The sequence below is a fragment of the Centroberyx affinis genome, unplaced genomic scaffold (assembly GCF_046629955.1).
Source record: "Centroberyx affinis isolate AG114_WGS23_722 - 3 ecotype Tasmania unplaced genomic scaffold, CSIRO-AGI_Caff_v1 ptg000826l_1, whole genome shotgun sequence".
NCBI lineage: Eukaryota > Metazoa > Chordata > Actinopteri > Beryciformes > Berycidae > Centroberyx > Centroberyx affinis.
The window spans coordinates 153,178-171,584 of NW_027279425.1; the positions used below are offsets into that span (position 1 = coordinate 153,178).

At 40.4% G+C, this 18,407-nt stretch overlaps 1 protein-coding gene and 1 pseudogene across 1 annotated transcript; both read left to right on the forward strand.

Moving 5' to 3' along the window:
* On the forward strand, positions 1-5,138 carry LOC139645160 (ras-related protein Rab-6B-like; annotated as a pseudogene).
* Positions 5,139-7,115: 1,977 nt separating this feature from the next.
* Positions 7,116-13,776, forward strand: aire (autoimmune regulator). Its single transcript, XM_071520806.1, has 13 exons — positions 7,116-7,262; positions 7,773-7,968; positions 8,572-8,718; positions 9,075-9,140; positions 9,230-9,349; positions 9,879-10,015; positions 10,118-10,239; positions 10,577-10,646; positions 11,129-11,266; positions 11,503-11,624; positions 12,535-12,613; positions 12,850-12,948; positions 13,693-13,776. Exons 1-13 carry the CDS (start codon positions 7,116-7,118, stop codon positions 13,774-13,776), a joined length of 1,527 nt encoding a protein of 508 aa, XP_071376907.1.
* Positions 13,777-18,407: the final 4,631 nt, after the last annotated feature.

Here is an 18,407-nt window from a genome sequence, read left to right on the forward strand (position 1 = left end):
ATGTCAGCCGGAGGAGATTTGGGGAACCCTCTGAGGAAATTTAAACTCGTATTTTTAGGAGAGCAGAGCGGTGAGTCAGGTCTTGGGGAGGTTCGGTTATCCTCCCCCATGCCAAACATGCGTATATCTTGAAGGCCATGTCTGTAATCGTTGTTGATTTTTAAAGTTTTAACTGAATCGAATGAATGTGCTTGCTGGCCTGTACATATTTCACGCCCATGTGGCTCATGGCACAGTCTGTGCCTGTAGGAAATTTGATTAGCCGTGAAAAAAAAAAAAAAAGCACGCATATAAATTGCAACACGAATCGCCTTGAATTAAATATATCCTCTGTGATCACTCATAAATAAAGCGTAATTGTATTGAATATCCTTTAGGGAGATCTATTTGTCGCAAATTGTCATAGTTTTACATCATAGTAGGCGATATGAATTCGGATGTTTTGATGTGCTGCAGTGACCGACAAATATGCTCAGTCTGTTTCAAGATAACGGCTTTATTTCAGTTACATCATTGAATGTCGACTTTACTAATGCTTCATTACGTTACATTTCAACGTGTGATTTTTCACCATGCGTTTTTAACAGAGGATAATAAACATTCCCCATGTGTCAGTTCGGGACACACCCTAGGTTGGCGATGTCTGTAGCATTCCTAAACCTCGCAGTCTCCGCGGTTCGGTCCCATAAATAATGAGATAAAAACGGCTTGACAGTGCCATAACATTATATTCCTATTCAATAATCCATCTATTCAGGGGACAATGACTATGTATGTGGTTTGATCTGATGGCACAAATTCAGGGGGACTGATCGATAATGGTTTAGCGCTATAAAGCTGTCTGAATACGTGTTCAGACATCAGACATCTATAGTGGCAGCAGAGGTTCCCATATCCTTCACTGATAAAATATAGCAACGAAGGCAAATGGAGAATAAAAATAATTGGGCCTAGCAGGCTTTTGACAACTGCCTAAATGCTGCTTGTGTCATATTGTGATGCTTGTGTGTGTGTGTGTGTGTAGGTGTGTTTGTGTGTGTGTGTGTGTGTGTGTGTGTGTGTGTGTGTGTGTGCCTGCTGCCTGTCTATGGTGTAGGCTATTGTCGACTGGTACAGAAGCATCCCTGTGTATTGTTATGTTGGCATAGGCGTTGTGGCTCTGGCTGTCCTCACAGGCGGATGCTGCAATGTTGCTGTCCGTGGTGCTGAAGCGAGGCCTAGTGTGGCCACTGCCCATTGGCAGCAGACACAGCCTTCAAACTACTGCTGTCTGCATAGGGGACTCTGCTTGACTGCCTGGGGCCTGGTGGAGAAGTCCTTTACTTGCTTCTGTGTAGATCTGATTCAAAAATGGCTACAAAAATTGTGCTGGGTGTGATGCAAGTAAAAATGGTGCTGGTCAGGTTCACCTTGATCCTCATGGTGGAGAAATCAGCATCCTACTTCTTATGAAAACTGACTTGGTAAATATCTAAAATTGTCTTGCATCTGATGATCAAAACTGATGTAGTGAAGAGTTGAAGCTTGGCCGTGTGCGGTCCAGGTCATTATGGATTGTTTTTGGACAGAATCTCTGTTTTCCTTTTGCTTTGCACTGACCAATAACATTTTTTTCTTACAGTCAGCTTCTCTCACAGTTATTCAAGTTATAACATTTGATATATCAAGCTTACTTGCTTAGTCATTTGCCATTATTGGTATTGCTTGCTGCTATGGATTTCTTCATATTCGTCATATAGCAGTGGATGGAGAAAGAGAGATGGATTGCATGTTCTTGACCGGCATTTATTATGATTTTGTCACACCAAGGAACACAATGAAAATACGTCTCTCTGCCTTTTTTTGCATCATCATGGTGATTTCATTCAGGAATTTGTCTATCCATGTGTTTGGAGATTGTCTGTTGATCTGGACTGAAGCAAAACTGAACTAAAATTCAACATCCATGTGTTCTGTTCCAGTGGGGAAAACATCTCTGATCACTAGGTTCATGTACGACAGCTTCGACAACACATATCAGGTGAGCCTCCAATCGGAACCACAACCAGAACCAGAGAAACAGAATCAAAAATAGAAACACCTTGACAAGAATTTAATGCATGAATTGATTACAGATATGATCAGCCATTTGAGAACTGATGGAGGGTAGTACTCCCCATATAGACTCTATATTGTAACCACCTTCCCTTGATTAAAGCCATAATTTATTGAAAATATTAATGTAAACAATGATTTCTCTAACCACCATCCTCAATCTTACATTTTACAGAATAAATAGCCTAATGGGACTAATCATATTCTGTAGGCTAACAATATATTAAGCATACTATGACATATCTCTGTCTGACATATCTCATATCTCTGACTGAATAACAACTGAATAATAGCAACTGAGTGCTTTTGGCAAAAAAAAAAACACCACTTGATACACAGAATATAATCATTTAATGGAAAGAAATGTTCAAGTTTAATGCTTTGTCACTGATTAAGACTCCATATGAAATAACTCTGTCACAATGATGCTCTAAGTTGAATATTGTCAATGCAATTGCGGCATTATCACAAGGAAATGTTGTAGGGATATTAAATTCTTAGAAAGAGAATGCAGTTTATTCTCTCCCTTGCTTTTCGCAGAAGCTAGGTACATAACAAGTCTGAATGATTGAGTCCTGAGGGCAATACAAATTAAATTAGTTTTTCAGTCTGATTCAATTTCTGTGCGTATTGGCTCTTTTTTCTTAACAGCTTTTTGTGTTTTCCTCCACTTAAACAATGGTCACTCTCTGTTGGGAACAACTGATGATACAGGGAGACATTTTGCTTTTAGGGTCTGGGTATTGCTGATGTTTTTCTCTCTTGTTCTTTTTGTACCGCAGGCAACCATCGGGATTGACTTCCTATCAAAGACGATGTACCTGGAAGACCGAACAGTAGGGAGCCTTGGTTGTCATTTAATTGACATGTAGACACATATCTATCGACAAAGTATTGCGTTTGTAGTCTCATTTTAGTAGTGTGTTTTATTTTACTTCATCCCAAGTAAGAAATGCCCCATTTCTCCCCTCTCTGTTTTGACTAATCTTTGATTTGATTTGCTTAATTACTGCTCTCTTCACAGACTAACCAGATTATCATAAGGTTATTTCTGGTAGTAACGGCTTTGGTACTGTGGCTTTTTGAGCCCTAAGAAGTCAAAGCCTTTTACTGGATCATCTACTTTAGCTAGTATTTATACAATTTCTTTGTCAGGATATTTCCTTTATGCCCTGTCAGCCTGCATACAAGCTGATTTTGGCTTATCCCTTTGGATGTGTGCTGGCAAGGCTTTAGATCTGTATAGTCTACGTGTAGTATGATGGTTAACAGTGAAACAGCTGTTGAAGGTGCGTGTGTGTGTGCGTGTTTGTGTGCAGGTAAGGCTGCAGCTGTGGGATACTGCTGGACAGGAGCGTTTCAGGAGCCTCATCCCCAGCTACATACGAGACTCTACAGTAGCTGTGGTTGTCTATGACATTACAAGTGAGCAGCAACCTGCATTTTAATCTATCTGTCTATCTATCTATCTATCTATCTATCTATCTATCTATCTCCCAAATTGTAAATATATTTTGTTATCTGCTAAAAAGTATTATATATAAACAAGGGTCTGGCCTCCACAGATGTGAACTCATTCCAGCAGACCTGCAAATGGATTGATGATGTCAGGACAGAGAGAGGAAGTGATGTCATCATCATGCTAGTGGGCAACAAGACAGATCTGGAGGAGAAGAGGTGAGTGCATTTGACATCCTTCATGTACTGTACAATAGATATCAAAAACATTCATGTATTGTCTAACCTTGTGTAGTGTGACGTGACATGAAGCCATTTTGATCACTGAGTAGAAAGCTATTACAGCGTCATGTCGGTATTGATTCTCTTAGCCTTTGACGTCTAAAACGCTGAGTCTGGCGCGGTTTTTCCCCCACAGGCAAATCACGATCGAGGAAGGAGAGCAGAGAGCCAAAGAAACTGAACGTCATGTTCATCGAGACCAGTGCCAAGACAGGCTGCAATGTCAAACAGGTGATCCCTGCAGTTTCACCATATTTCACAACATTTTGGCCGTCAGTTGCTCTCAGACTTTCTGCCAGTCCCGTGTCCCTGTCTTCCTTTAGATATAACCCAAGGTGATCAAGTCATCAATGTATCACTGTTGAAGATTGCATTTTTTTTGTGCGTAAATATGTCACATTGTGATAACAGTGAATATTACTCTTTAATCCTCCTACTCTTTCTGTTCTCTTTCTCTCTGTGTCTCTTGCATTCCTTCCTACATGCTTCCTTTCCCACCTGCTCCCTACTTCCCTCTCCCTCTCTCTTTCTCTCTTCTCCCACTCCCCTCCTGATCCCTAACTCTATCTCTCCCTCCCCACCTCCCCTCTTTCTCTCTCTTTCTAGCTGTTTCGTCGTGTTGCAGCAGCCTTACCTGGAATGGAAAGCTTGGACGATGCAAATCCTGAAGGCAGTATCCTTTACAGCCGCTGTGACTCACTGTGCCGACAGCCAAGGCTGCCAAACAACCGAGAGAAAGGCAGCTTTTTTAATCTTGTAGTGGTTGCTGGCACTCGTACAAACAGTTGGCCCAGCCTACTGTCTACTGAGGCACCAGCCATTAGACCTTTTGTGCTCAATACATAAGAAATGTATTGAGTCAGGATAGTAGTGTGGATGTACAGATTGGTGTAGCACCACATAGTGGCTGTCTGGGTAGTGACAAGAGCTGAGGAGCTGTGATGGAGGATGGATGCATTTGGTGTGTGTGTGTGTGTGTGTGTGTGTGTGTGTGTGTGTGTGTGTGAGAGAGAGAGAGAGAGAGAGAGAGAGAGAGAGAAACAAATGGCAAAAGAAAAAAATAGGGAATGAATTAAAAGCTGTTTCAATGTATTTTGTAAGTTTTTACAAGTTGATTTGTTTTTACAATAGATGTGAAGCCAAATCATATTTGACTTGTTCTCACCCAGCTATGTTTTCCTTAACTGGACAATTCCCAGTGATTGACATCAAGCTGGACAAACCAGCAGAACCTACTGTCCCCGAGGGCGGGTGCTCATGTTAATGCAGAGCTGCTATTGGACAGCTCCCTTCACACCATAGGCTTGTTGTGTTGCTTACTACTGGTTAGCTTCCAGTTGACTTCTCTAATTGGATATGGGATCTGGGCCTTGTATCTGATTGGACAAATCAAATGTTATCTTTCAGTCTTGTTCAGTTGTAAAATATTGTATACTTTGTCAATATGTAAGTGACCGGAGGAAAAAAGAAAAAAAGAAACATCAAACTAAATGAAAACTAACAAAAAAGAGTTTTGGAAAAATGAAAAAGGGAGAAAAATGGGACAACAAACGGAATTCTTTTCGCTGTTATGTTTTGTATTTTTTATATATAAAAAGGGAAAGCACCAAAAATGATGCCTAACCATAAAAGGAGAAATAGTGGGGTCAGCCATTTTCAAGATGGCCGAACACGTCTGAATGTCTGCAGCACGCATGCACGCTGATCTGATCTTTGACCTTTGACCTTTGGCTGCCCTCCAGGGTCTTCCCACCCAGGAAGGAGGTTGACTATCTTAGAATGTTTTATAGCATCTCTCTATAGCATCTCATGACAAACGTATCTCATTTGATATTCCCACAAGAGTCAACTTACAGTAGGTTCACCTAACAGTAGCTGTGAAAATGTGGCACTCTATCTCTCTATGGGTTTAACTTTTATAGAACAAACTGTACTGTGGTTAAAAAAAAAGAAGTAATAAAAAGAACAACTTACTATCACAACTCCCCTCCCTCCAACCACTCCTTTCCTTTCCTCCCTCCCTCCTTCCTTCCCTCTCTCCCTCCTTCCTCTCTTCCAACCTCCCCATCCCTCCATCCCGGTACTACACATATAACGATCCACTGTAATGCACTGCACTGTATATAATAATGTAATATGTATGTTGTGAACGTCCCTCTGTAGAAGTGGTCCTTGTTCACCAGTATGAATAATGTAATAATGTTTAATGATTAATAAATTACAGATTAAAGGGCTTCACTCTCCTACCCATCAACACTTAACTGGTAGCAAAATGGTCTACTCTATTGAATGTTGTCTAGGATTTTATTCCTTTTTTACTGCTTGAATACATGCTGTGAAGGTTATGCAGAATATTATTCTTCATACAGTGTAACTGACATCAACATTGCAGCATTTTGCCATTGAGAAAGCAAGATAGAAAAGAGCAGGTTCTAGTTTGATCTTATACCAGCAGGTTTACATGCAGTTCCAGTTGCAGATGTCTTACTTCATCACACTTCACACAGCACATTTCACACACAGTGTTAACAATATAATTCCCTCCAATCTATTGCAGAATCATAATTATCTTCCTAATCATGCGGTCCCCATTGTGAGTCAGTGTTTCTGACAGGCAAACCTGATAGTTAAGGGGAAGTTGAAGTGGAAAGCACCTTTTAAGAAGCCAACTGTCACTGCAATGTGTCGGGTCACTTGTACTCAGCACTCCTCATGTGATAGCACAGGTATTCCCCTAGATAGACAGCGCTTCATTCGATCCCTCTGGGGACAGGTAGATGGAGGCAGTTAGTGCACTTAGTGGACAGATGAACTCCAGAGAGACAAGGGGGCCTTGATTCTTTAAACTCTTCACCATGGACTTTCCAAAGGTCTTGGCTGCGGTCAATAGTGGTGCCATTATTGTAGTAGTTGTTGGGCGTGTGATTATTTGTGTGTGTGGGTGTGCAGGTGTGTGTGTGTCTGTGTGCGTGCATTAAAACCAGAAAACACTGGATTGTATGAAACTAGACATGAAAGATTATGTTTTGAACACAAATTATTCAAGATATCCGACAGTCTGCATGAAACAGTGCACCTGTACCATATTTCCTTCCATGAGGAGGACACACCTCTTCGATCCAAAATGCCACATGTATGATCTCAGATCCTCTTGTTACACCTCTCCAAATCAGGGCTAAATAACAATACTACATAACACATAAAAGCGAGATCACATTGGATCTCATTTGAACTGCACATCTCGCATGCTCTACATACATTACACACACTGACAGCATATCATGTCCAGAGTCGAGGCTGTTAGGGACACAAACCATCGTGCCCAGCTGAGGGAGCTGCGTACCGACATTGCCATGGCTGTGGATGACCCTTTCCCTCTGGTCTATGGGCTGGCTGACAAAAACATCATCACTGACCAACTACTGAAGGTGAGCAGTGGAAAAAACTACTATGGAAACAGGTTAAGAACTTAGTTTGCCATCAACATCAATGTTCGATTGATGCTATTCATATTTTTCTGATAAATATTGCTTACTCAGTCTGGCGAAATATGACCAGTTTTTTGTCTGCTTGTTCCAGATAAATCTACATTTGTATAAAAGTATTTTTTTTTACCCTGTAGCCAACCTATTTATCTATTTTAATCATGAACACATTTGTACGCATATACATCATACACAGGAATCCTACTGAGATATGTGATGGGAAATTTTGTTGATAAATATGACCGACACTTTTTGTCATGAAACATGGTTAACAAGGTTATTCACACTGATTTGATTAATCACTATCCCAGTTGGAGACAATATTATTAATCTCCACTGTCTCAAAAAGTTTCTTATGGATCATCAGCTTTACCAAACCCTGTGAAATGTCTATTTAAATCATCACGTTTTTATTTATATGTTTTACCTCTCATTGTTTGTGTGGATGTTTAGGACACTCTGGAGAGGGAAGGTAAAGAAGGGATCCACAAGGCCATGTACTCCCTGCTGTCCTGGGTCCTGGAGCAGAGCAGATCCACTATCCAGGCCTTCTGGAGCAGCTTGACCAAAGACTACAACCTGGACAGCTACCCCAAGCTGCAGGCCCTGCTCACTAACCTGCAACGATCAAATGTTAAGGAATGCTCAAGTAATGATGACAATACTTTATACATCTATTTGTCAAAATTGTCTATGTATGTATGTATGTATGTATGTATGTATGTATGTATGTATGTATGTATGTATGTATGTATCTATCTATCTATCTATCTATCTATCTATCTATCTATCTATCTATCTATCTATCTATCTATCTATATCTATCTATCTATCTATCTATCTACTGTTCACAATAATATTTTCCAGATTTCACTTGTATATACATAATACATAGCCCTATATTTATATTACTAGTTCAAATCATTCATTCTTGGCTAAACCGATCATAGACATGAACATTTACTGTAAAATCAAGCACTACTCATCTTAGGTTATTATGTTTGGAAACAAAAACAGAAGGCTGTGCGGTATAACAATAGAAACTGTAATAGAGTGAGTTCAAGTACAGATTGAAATTTAGTACACACCTGTTATATGAAATGCTATGTGACATTTCCAAACAATTAATAATATTGGATTTGATCATTTGGTCTGATGTGGAATTTTTTGCTCCTTTAAACTACAGTATCTCTATCATAACCTAAAATTTGGGGAGCTTGCAACCTGTGTTATTGTTGCCACTTTCTGACAGGAAGAGATTCGGAGGGCTCCAGAAGTGGGAAGAGGTCCCCAGGAGGCTCCAAACCACCTCACAGCAAGAAGAGGAGCCGGGACGACAGTCAGACATCCTCCCACCATCACCATTCCCAGTACCATGCTAAGACCAACAATCCACCAGGTTATCTCTCATTACAGATGCCTGCGCAGTGGCAGCCATCTCTGTCCTCCGATAATACTACAGCAGCCATTGCATCCTATTTGTTTTCAAACAGTATGTAGAGCTGAATATGAATGCGGTAACACAGAATTTGACTGGTATTCAGATCTATTCTTGCACTTTCTGGTGGTTGAGAAAAGAACAAAATTCATTCACAATTCATTTTGGGACAGTGCAGCACTGGAGTGGTTCATGTTTTTTGGCTTTGTATTCAGTAAAAAGTGATGCTTCTATGATATCTATATCTGTGGAATCAAACTCTGTTGTTTTGACTCTTTTTGATAATTACAAAATGTGTTGTGGTGTCTTTGCTGCAGGGGGTAAGGTGAAGTTATACAGAGTGAAGAGTGAAGCTCCAGTCCCTCAACTACCATCTGGAAATGGTAATTACTAGTCTAACCAATTGTAACAAAAGAAAGCCTGAAACATTGTTTTTGTACTGTCAACACTTTTGACCATTATTGTGCCCTAGGTGTGAAGGCGGTGTGCTCGTCAGTCCAGACAGCAGTCACTCTGTCCTCCTCCACTGAGCTGCCAGTCAGCCATGAAGCCAGAGAGGAGATCCTTATCAAGCAGGTGTTTGGCTCTGATGGTAAGCCGTGGGGTGAAAGTCTTCCTTCTCAGGTTTCTGCCTTTGGGAGGGAGTTGTTCACTTTCACTAACACCATATGTTAATTTTTTTATTGAGTCATATTCCCTTTTAAGCGCCAACTGAGAGGAAATCAGTGGATATTGCTGTTTTGTCTGTTAAATTTGAACAATGCATGTTCTGGTGGCAAGTACTGTGAGAAAAATATTGGAGAGAAAAAAGCTGCTGAAAGCACAATCCTAAAATGCGTCACAGTGGCAACAAATCTTTCTCAATATCTGCATTTGGTGCATAGTGACTGCAGTGCTGGCAAAGCTTATGGGAATTAGCAATTGCACTTTATGAAAATAAACTACTGGCTGACATCTAAACATAAGTATTGAATTTATTTTGAAAATGTAAACCGTTTGTTTACATTTGCATCGTTTAAGTTGGGATATGAGAGTTGTGAAGAGATTATTTTGCATCAGAAAGTCCTAGAAGTGTATTCAAGTGGTGTGGTGTCATTTTGAATGTGTTTGTCATTCAACAGGGAGTGCCAAAAAGTGCACTGAAGTCGGTGGGGAGTATTACTCCTCTGGTCCATCAGAGGAGACAAGTGGAACCATGTCCAAAGCAGCTAAGACCATGTTTCACCACAGGGGGGAGACAAACACCAGCAGGACAGAGGTCACAGGATCCACTGATTCGCAACCATATGAGTCATACATAAGGCTGGGAGCTCTATTATCTTAACTCTGTGTGTGTGTGTGTGTGTGTGTGTGTGTGCAGGTTCATTCTAATGATGATGAGTGTGCGGTGTGTAAGGACGGAGGGGAGCTCATATGCTGTGACGGCTGTCCCAGAGCCTTTCATCTGGCCTGCCTTGACCCTCCACTCGCATGCATACCAAGGTGCAAGGCTGACTTTAAATCAATACAGTTTACCATTGTTTGTCACTCTGGACGTTTATCACTGAGGCTGATGCTGTCTATAATACAAGCCCAGCATAGTAATTCATTATAGAAGTCTGTGGTGGATACACAGGCTGTGATGCCCCTGAATACACACATATAAATGTGATGAAAAAATGATTGATTGTTAAACGATACATTATAAGTTTCACACCTGAATCCAGTTTAATGTATGTAATTGGTCAATATATTAGCATGTGTGCATCCGGGGACCTTTTGTGTTATTTCAAGTCTTATTTTGAAAATGTTGGTGTCAATCTCAATGTCAAATCTGCAGTGGTTCATGGCGATGTCAGTGGTGCCATGGCAACCGAGTGAAAAAGGAGAAACCCCAGCTACCTTTACAAGTAAGTATCTGAGGGAAAATTGCTTGATTCTACTAGAAATTTATACAGACTTCATATCTTCATAGATAACATAGTGATATTTGGTAATTGTCCCTGCCAGCCACAAGCAAATTCTAGTGGATCATAAGTGCTATTTTGATGAAAGTTTCCTGATGATTTATAAGTAGCTTATTGAGATCCCATAGTTACAAAGATGAGAAAAACACAAAATGCTGTGAATGTATAATACTTAAATGACGATGCTACTTATCATCTGAATCTTGCAAAATCCTCATATTTCAATTGTTTAGCTATTTTAAGTGAAATTGACAGCTGACATTGCTCCCCACCTTTATAAAGTTGAAAAAACTACATTGTAAAATGTCCCAGCTGCATGGGGATCAAGCCAGAAAAGCTTAGTTTTTAGGAATACAAGGTTTTGCAGGACACTGATGCTCTGCACTTTCTAACACTGACCACAGCCATTGCATTTTCCATCCCAGCCGCTCATGCCTCAGCCTCAGCAAACAAACACGAGCTCCAGTAACTCCGCCATAGACATCTCCTTCTACTCCTCGCTGTCCTCCTCCTCTCTCTCCAGTGTCACGGCAGCTAAGAACGGCCCCAGTGCCAGAAACCAGGTAAAGAGTTGTTGCTGTGATGCTTGGGGAAGTTTTCATTTCATCTCGTTTGCGCCTTCTCATGTTGTCATTACTACTTGCAGAATGACAAATGAACTCCATGTACTCTGTGGTGTATTAGTTGTATTTTCTCCTTTTGCACCTGTAATGTTTTGTTTTCTTACATCATTACTACTTGCTATATGTATAAAGTGTTTATTTTGTTGTGATCTGTATGTGCATATGTGTGTAACCAGTGCTCAGGTGGGGAGGTGGTCAGTGTGAGGGAGGTGTGTGGTGTTTGCCACCTTGCTGGAGGAGACCTGACACACTGTCTCCAGTGCTTACAGAGCTACCACCTGCACTGCCACTTCTCCAAGTAAGACTTCCCCTTATCTCTTATCGTAACAGTAGCAGCTGCTGCGGACTTCTCTAAAACTAAGACATCTTCATATAAGTTGATGAGGTCAACAGTATACACAGTGAAGCTTATGGGAAATACAGACACTTTGACAAACCCCAATCTCTGCCTCATCCTAACCTGAGCCATGCATTACACTATACATTAGTGTTTGGACTCTGTATTGTACATACATTCCCATTTGTGAAGTGCTTTCTGTGGCTTCGTTTCCATGTGAGTATTGATCAACTGTGTGCATTAAGGGTGTGATCATTATCTAGCTAATGGTTACTAATGGATCATAATGGACCCTAACAGCAGGGTATACAATGTATATTATAGAAGAGGATCAATAATGCTCTTTTACAAAATGGCTCCCAGTGAACACACCGAATCCCTCTGATGATCTCTTGTAACAGCAGCACCAAATGAGTGGTGCTGAGTAATCTGAGTAATCTGAGTAATCTGTAGTGCCTCTGTATGTTGATGGGGAATTAATGATGCACAGCAGGTTTCCTCTACCATTTTTCAGCAGAATGAGCATTATATTATCATAACATTATAATACCAGCCAATTCCCTTGAACCAGTGATATTTGTAATGTTTTCCATTGGTGAGTTTAAGAGTCATATTTAAGAGTGAGTTTAAGAGTCACATAATCTAAACAGCGTGTCCAAGAAGATCTTCTGATAGTAGCTAGCATGGTTTAAGAGCCTGGGTCCCAGAGCAAGATTAAAGTTAATCAGTTTAGGTCCCCATCTGAAAAAGGTTAAGAACCTCTGGTCACTCTGTAATGTTCTTGAGTGCTTTGCGTATCAAATATTGATTGGCGATGTTGTACGCCACAGAAAACAACCTCACTCACTCACAGTATTCCTATGTTTTGTAGGGGGAGATCCATGTGCTCCTCCTGCTCCAGGCCCTGGGGCAACTCTGCAGAGAAGGAGGCTGAATCCAGAGGCGTACAGGTGTGTGTGCTCATCTGCATGTATGTGTTTACCTTTATGCTTGTGTGTGACAATTCTAGGTGAGTTTGAATATTGTGTGTATGTTTACAGAGAATATGTGCACCTTTGTTATCCGGGATTATTCTGAATATGTATCACTGAATTTATTGTCTCCAGATGTATCTCTGGACTCAGTATTTCATCCAACCTTGTGCGTGCATGTGTGTGTGTGTGTGTGTGTGTGGGTTCCCTCCCAGCTCCCCCAGGTGGTTCAAAATGCACACAGTCATGAGCAGACCTCCTCTCTCCCTGAGCCCATGCTCCACAAGGATGAATTAGACTCCATTCTGGGAGAGGTGAGCAGGGCTTAGTTGTATATCGACACCACAGATGTAGGCATGGCATCAATATAGCCAGCTACATCAGACACAAAATGGCTACGTCTTGTCACCCAAAGAGGTGATGAGTTCCTATGGTAAAACACAGCTTCGAGGTATAGCTTTACGGCTTGCTATTCTAAACGTGATAAGAATCATGGGGATGGGCATACATGGGGAATACTATAAGAAACAAACGTATAACGACAAAATACTATTATATTAATAATACTAATGGCTATTTCTAGAAATTGTCAGGCAATTCAATTCAATTAGGAGTCCAAAATCATCTTAAAAATATAATTGTAACATATCTAAAATCAAGGATACAGGAAATATTATTTAATTCTGTCTCTCGGAGCACACTCTTCAATTTTGCCTGTTTGAAATTACTGAGACTGAAAGTCCTTTATCCTGGTCTCTAACTAACTTTTAACTTTTATTTAACTAGGCAAGCCATTTAAAAAAAAATCCTGAACTTTGAATGGAGAGTATGTATGTCCTGAAAAGTGACAGCGTTCAGCCAAAGTTAAATATAACTTATATATAAAACTGCAATCTAAATCTAGCAATGTTAGATGGACTTGTGATGTCATACTTGTTCTTGAGGCCATGATTTTGACAGTATGGTCATTATCAGTTTTGGTACAAACTGACAATTGGGACAAGTGGTTAGTCAAATTGTATACTAATACCTGCTGTTTCTGCTCTTTTCTATCTCAGCAGGGCTCCATTGATGGGATCTTGCAGTGGGCTTTCCACAACATCTCCAGGCCTCTTCCAGACTGTCAAGGATACTACCAGTGACAAACAATGGAGCATGTACTACTGCACAAACATTTTGATAATTTTTGAACATTTTGAATAATGCATTGGTGAAATGAATATACCTGATTAAAATTAAATAGCCTGCTGAATATATACAGCCAAGCCAAGCCAATTTCTTTATTGAGATTAAATAAATAAATAAATACACTTAGGGCGTAGGCATCAAAGCGTCCTTCAGTTTAAGTGAAACAATAATATAACCTTTTCAAACAATAGGTTTCAAACAGTTGGCACAGAGGAAGCGTGTAGTCAATATGCATTAGTTGTGGTTATGTGGCTATTGAACTCTATTTTCACAGAAGCTCTACCATACAGCCTGTCAATATAGCATTTGCTGCAGGAAACTACAATTGGATTGAATGATTTGGTTGTTGATATTGTTATGCATACACACATCATGCACAGATGAGTAATATAGCCTGCAGTATCTTAGTTGTAATTCCAAGAAGCCAATTTTGATGATTTCTCTCCAATTTATCACAAAGCTAGCTTGCACTAAATGTGTTTAATTTACAAAATGCTTTTGACTGAAATAAGAAAATTTTCAGAACTCAGACCCAGATTGTTAAAGTAAGTAATGTCTGCATACCACACCCAGGGATTTTTTTATGATGCTTCTCTGAATAAAGGGATGTTGGAAAAGTGGGAGTGTCTCCTCTCAGTTATTCTGTCCATCCTTCCCTCCCATGCATCCTCACCCCCTCCTGCTGTCCAGGTCTTTGGCTTCCCATGAGGGACTCCTAATTTTCTTCCCACTCCTCTTGATACCTCCCCCTGGTTTGAACAGGACCTTGTTGTGCAGGACGTGGGGTCAGCGCTGATGTGGGAGAGCTGGGAGTGGGCCATGGACATTTCTGATTAGGCCAGGCTGTGGCGAACTGTCCAGCAAACAGAGATGTGTACACTTTATATCCTTGTGGTCATCGTTTACCAATGTTTGCCATCATTCCACCACTGTGATCCTGGTAATCCACTGATACCTTTATGTGTTTTTATATGTTAGTTGTGTGTTCGTGTGTGCGGGTGTGTGAATGTGAATATGTTTATACCTTCAGGGGAGGTGACACTGGAGGGGAGAGTAACAGATGAGGACATACTCAGGCTCTCACCTCCTGGAGTCACACCAATGTAAGATAAGAGCAGGAGAACAGCACATAAACAGACGCATATACATACTTACATGCAAAGGAAAACACATACAGTGCTGTGCAAAAGTCTTAGGCACATGTAAAAATCATCCATAAAGCAAAGATGCTTTCAAAAATAATGAAATGAAAAGTTTCTCTGTCCATATCAAAGAAATGCACTATAAAGAGCAGTCTACTGACACACTAATGCAGAAAACAAATAAACATCAAAGATACATTTTATATAAAAAAGCTAGGGTGCCTAAGACTTTTGCACAGTACTGTATATAACATACAAGATGCAATATAAACTTCCACATGCATTCACACAGACGATTTCCCTGTGTCTCTCTCTCATTGTCCCGATTTGGGGAAGAGTTCACATTCACACAATACACCAGATGGTTTCAGTTTGATGAGGTATGCATGCTGAGAAATGCCTCTGTTTAACAGCAATTCCTTGAAGACTATCACTTAGATGTGGAATGTTGTTTTTTTCATGGGATTCAAGAGTTTTAGCATGACTGCCAGAGCGATGGAGGTCTGCCAGGCAGCAGAAAGATTTTTCTCCCCTCGGTGTTTGGTTGCCATGGCTCCCTGCTCCTACAGGCCCAAAACAGTGGAGGAGAAACATGCTGCTTGCAGTGTGTGTATCTGCATGTGTGCGTCTCTGTGTTTATTTATGAGCCCACTTTCTTAATGGTACATGAAACAGGCTGCATATTTGAGGGCCCGCTCTTTCCTTGCAGGCTTATGCTTCATCTCTAACAACAGAGAGGCAACAGTTTCCTTGGAATCCTTCTTGAAACTAGAAAAACAGAACAAAAAAACAAAACAAAGAATATCTTGTTCCATAAATAATTTTAGCATCAGCTGGCAGTAAACGGCAATGTGTGTGCACACCACTACACTTGATAGCCTGTCACAATTTATGACCAAAACTATATATTTCCATGAGTATTTCTTCCCCTATATCAGCCTGGATGATTTTTCTCATTCACATTCCGTCTAAAGGTAATATGGCTACAGCATCAAAAAAAAGTTGCCTATATATCTTTGCCTTTACTGTGCGTGGGTTTGGATCCTGACTCATGCTATGCTATCACACAGCTTTCTTCTATTTCCTAGTACCGTAACAACAAGACACCACATGAAAAATGGATAAAACATTCCAAGAGCTCACTCTCTTCTGAAAAAGGCAAAAAAAAGAGAAAAAAGAAAACAGCTTCTTACCACTAGGCGGCACTCATCTGATGCTGATGTAGTGAAACGCTGTCATCCATATTTCACTGAACATTTGTGAAGCATAATTCTCCAGTAACCATCACCATATGATAACAGGATGTGTTTCCCTCTACAAGAGAATGTTTGTGTATGTAGAGAAGTTAATCTAAATTACCTAGCCTTCTCATTGGCTCAAAGGGTCACTGCCACTCTATTTCCAAAACAAATATTTGATACCAACAGCGTGAAGAAAATGTGCTTAATGTAGGTGGTATTTATACAAAACCAGGCCTGGCACATCTCTCTTCTTATGCAAACTCTCTCTCTCTCTCTGTTGCCTTGCTGCCTCTCCCTGGTCTTATGAGCTGTGCTTCACAATATAATGTAATACAGTCACTTTATCAATACATTTACCTATAGAGCCACAAGTGATCTGGCAAATAGGCTTATAAACAATTTTTTACCCTCAGTTTTTAAATAAGTAGCGCTCCTGCACTTTACTAACTCCACCAACTATCACACTTTGCCGACAATGCATGTACTGCTGCATATGTTTTATGTTTTATCATGCTTTTATTTTGTTTCTTATGCGTCTTTGTCCTTTACCTTCTATCTTATGTGTTTTTTGTCTGAATGATTTGAGGCTTGTGATCAAGAATTCCCTTGCATTTTTATGTTAATGGGAAATTAAACTTGAAATTTGATTTGCTCAGCTCATCCCTGAGACTCACTGACACACATTTCAGTATTAAAAGTAAGCAGTTTAGGGTATATTAGTAGGTTAGGTTTAGAGGCACTGGTGCCCTGAGAGTGAAAAATATTGTATAAGATATGTATGGGTGGTTCAGTGGGCTATAGGTGTGGTGCAATGTATTTACAATGTTGTAGTTTTGATCCTGACTCATCACCTGTCTGATGTGAGAAACTAGAAATGTCACAGAAATTATCACAATTATTATTAATATGTTGTGTAAGGCCATGTTTGGGCTGTGGGTGCGTCTTTGGCTGGTGCTGCTCTAAAGACTATAATGCACAAAATGCATATGTGTTGACTGATTTATTGGAAATAAATATGCTGTACATCCAAGAGGACAATGTGTGTGTGTGTGTGTGTGTGTGTGTGTGTGTGTGTGTGTGTGTGTGACGCTCAGTGTGCTTCCCCCAAATCTCTGACTCTGTATATTTCACACCATGTTATCAGGCTTAGAAATAATCTAGAGTTTATTTTGGAAGACTGAGACGTTTCTCAGATGATAGTCCCATGTTTGGGAGGTGAGTGAGCGAGATAAAAAAAAAAAGCAAATAGCAGTGAGGCACACACACATATACACTCAATGTGTCATTCATTATGAAGTCTCAAGGCAACATTCCTTGAACACACACACACACACACACGCACGCACGCACGCACGCACACACACACACACACACACACACACACACACACACACATACTCCTCCTCTTCCTGTTACGATGTTATTGGTCACAGACGTGGAATTCTTTGGAAAAGTATGATAAGTGAAATTCCCACGGTTTGGGCATCCTCTTTTCACAGCTTTTGGCACTTCAGATGAGCATAATATTTGCGGGCAGCTTTCCAGCGGGTGTTCCTGCTGGGCCACCATTGGTCTGTGGGTATCTGAGGGGGTGAAGGCTGCACTACTTCCAGTCAGGACCCCCTCTCTCTCTCTCTTTATGCCATTGTTATGGGCAGGAAACTGGGGGGGTGGGGGTGCATTGTCTTAGCTCTGGTGTGAGGTTTCAGAGCCTAAGGTCTTAGTTATTTGTACTACTGACTTCTTATAATAGTACAAATATGATTTTATGGCCCTGAGATACTGTAAATTTTGGAAATCCTGTTCAGCATAGTAACTACAATTTTATTTGCTTTTTCCAATGGATTATGATCAAAGATTTGTAGGTTAGAGTAGTAATTCACTCCCTAAAATCAGTTGAGTGTCCTTGCAGCCTCCTTTCACGATATATCTGATACAATAATACATCATATGCATCAAGACAGACATATCATCACATTTGAGAAGAGAATGCCATACCAATTTAAATTATTTAACTTCTATTTTCTCCACAACTTTTGATACAGTGGAACGGCCAAGTTCCAACATTCCAGTGTTACGTAAGAGCGGTCTGAAGTCAATCAGGTCCTTATTTGTTTTTCTGATCTCATTGAAGTGGATCAGAACATACTGTTGGCTGGGGGCGAGCGCACTGCCAACACACACACACACACACACACACAC

What these genes read in the sequence shown, in the direction of transcription:
- aire (XM_071520806.1), top strand. Translation starts at nt 7,116, where the DNA reads ATGTCCAGAGTCGAGGCTGTTAGGGACACAAACCATCGTGCCCAGCTG. An exon ending in CTGAATCCAGAGGCGTACAG is followed by an intron (nt 12,614 to 12,849) that starts GTGTGTGTGCTC and finishes GTTCCCTCCCAG; the next exon opens with CTCCCCCAGGTGGTTCAAAA. An exon ending in TAGACTCCATTCTGGGAGAG is followed by an intron (nt 12,949 to 13,692) that starts GTGAGCAGGGCT and finishes TTTCTATCTCAG; the next exon opens with CAGGGCTCCATTGATGGGAT.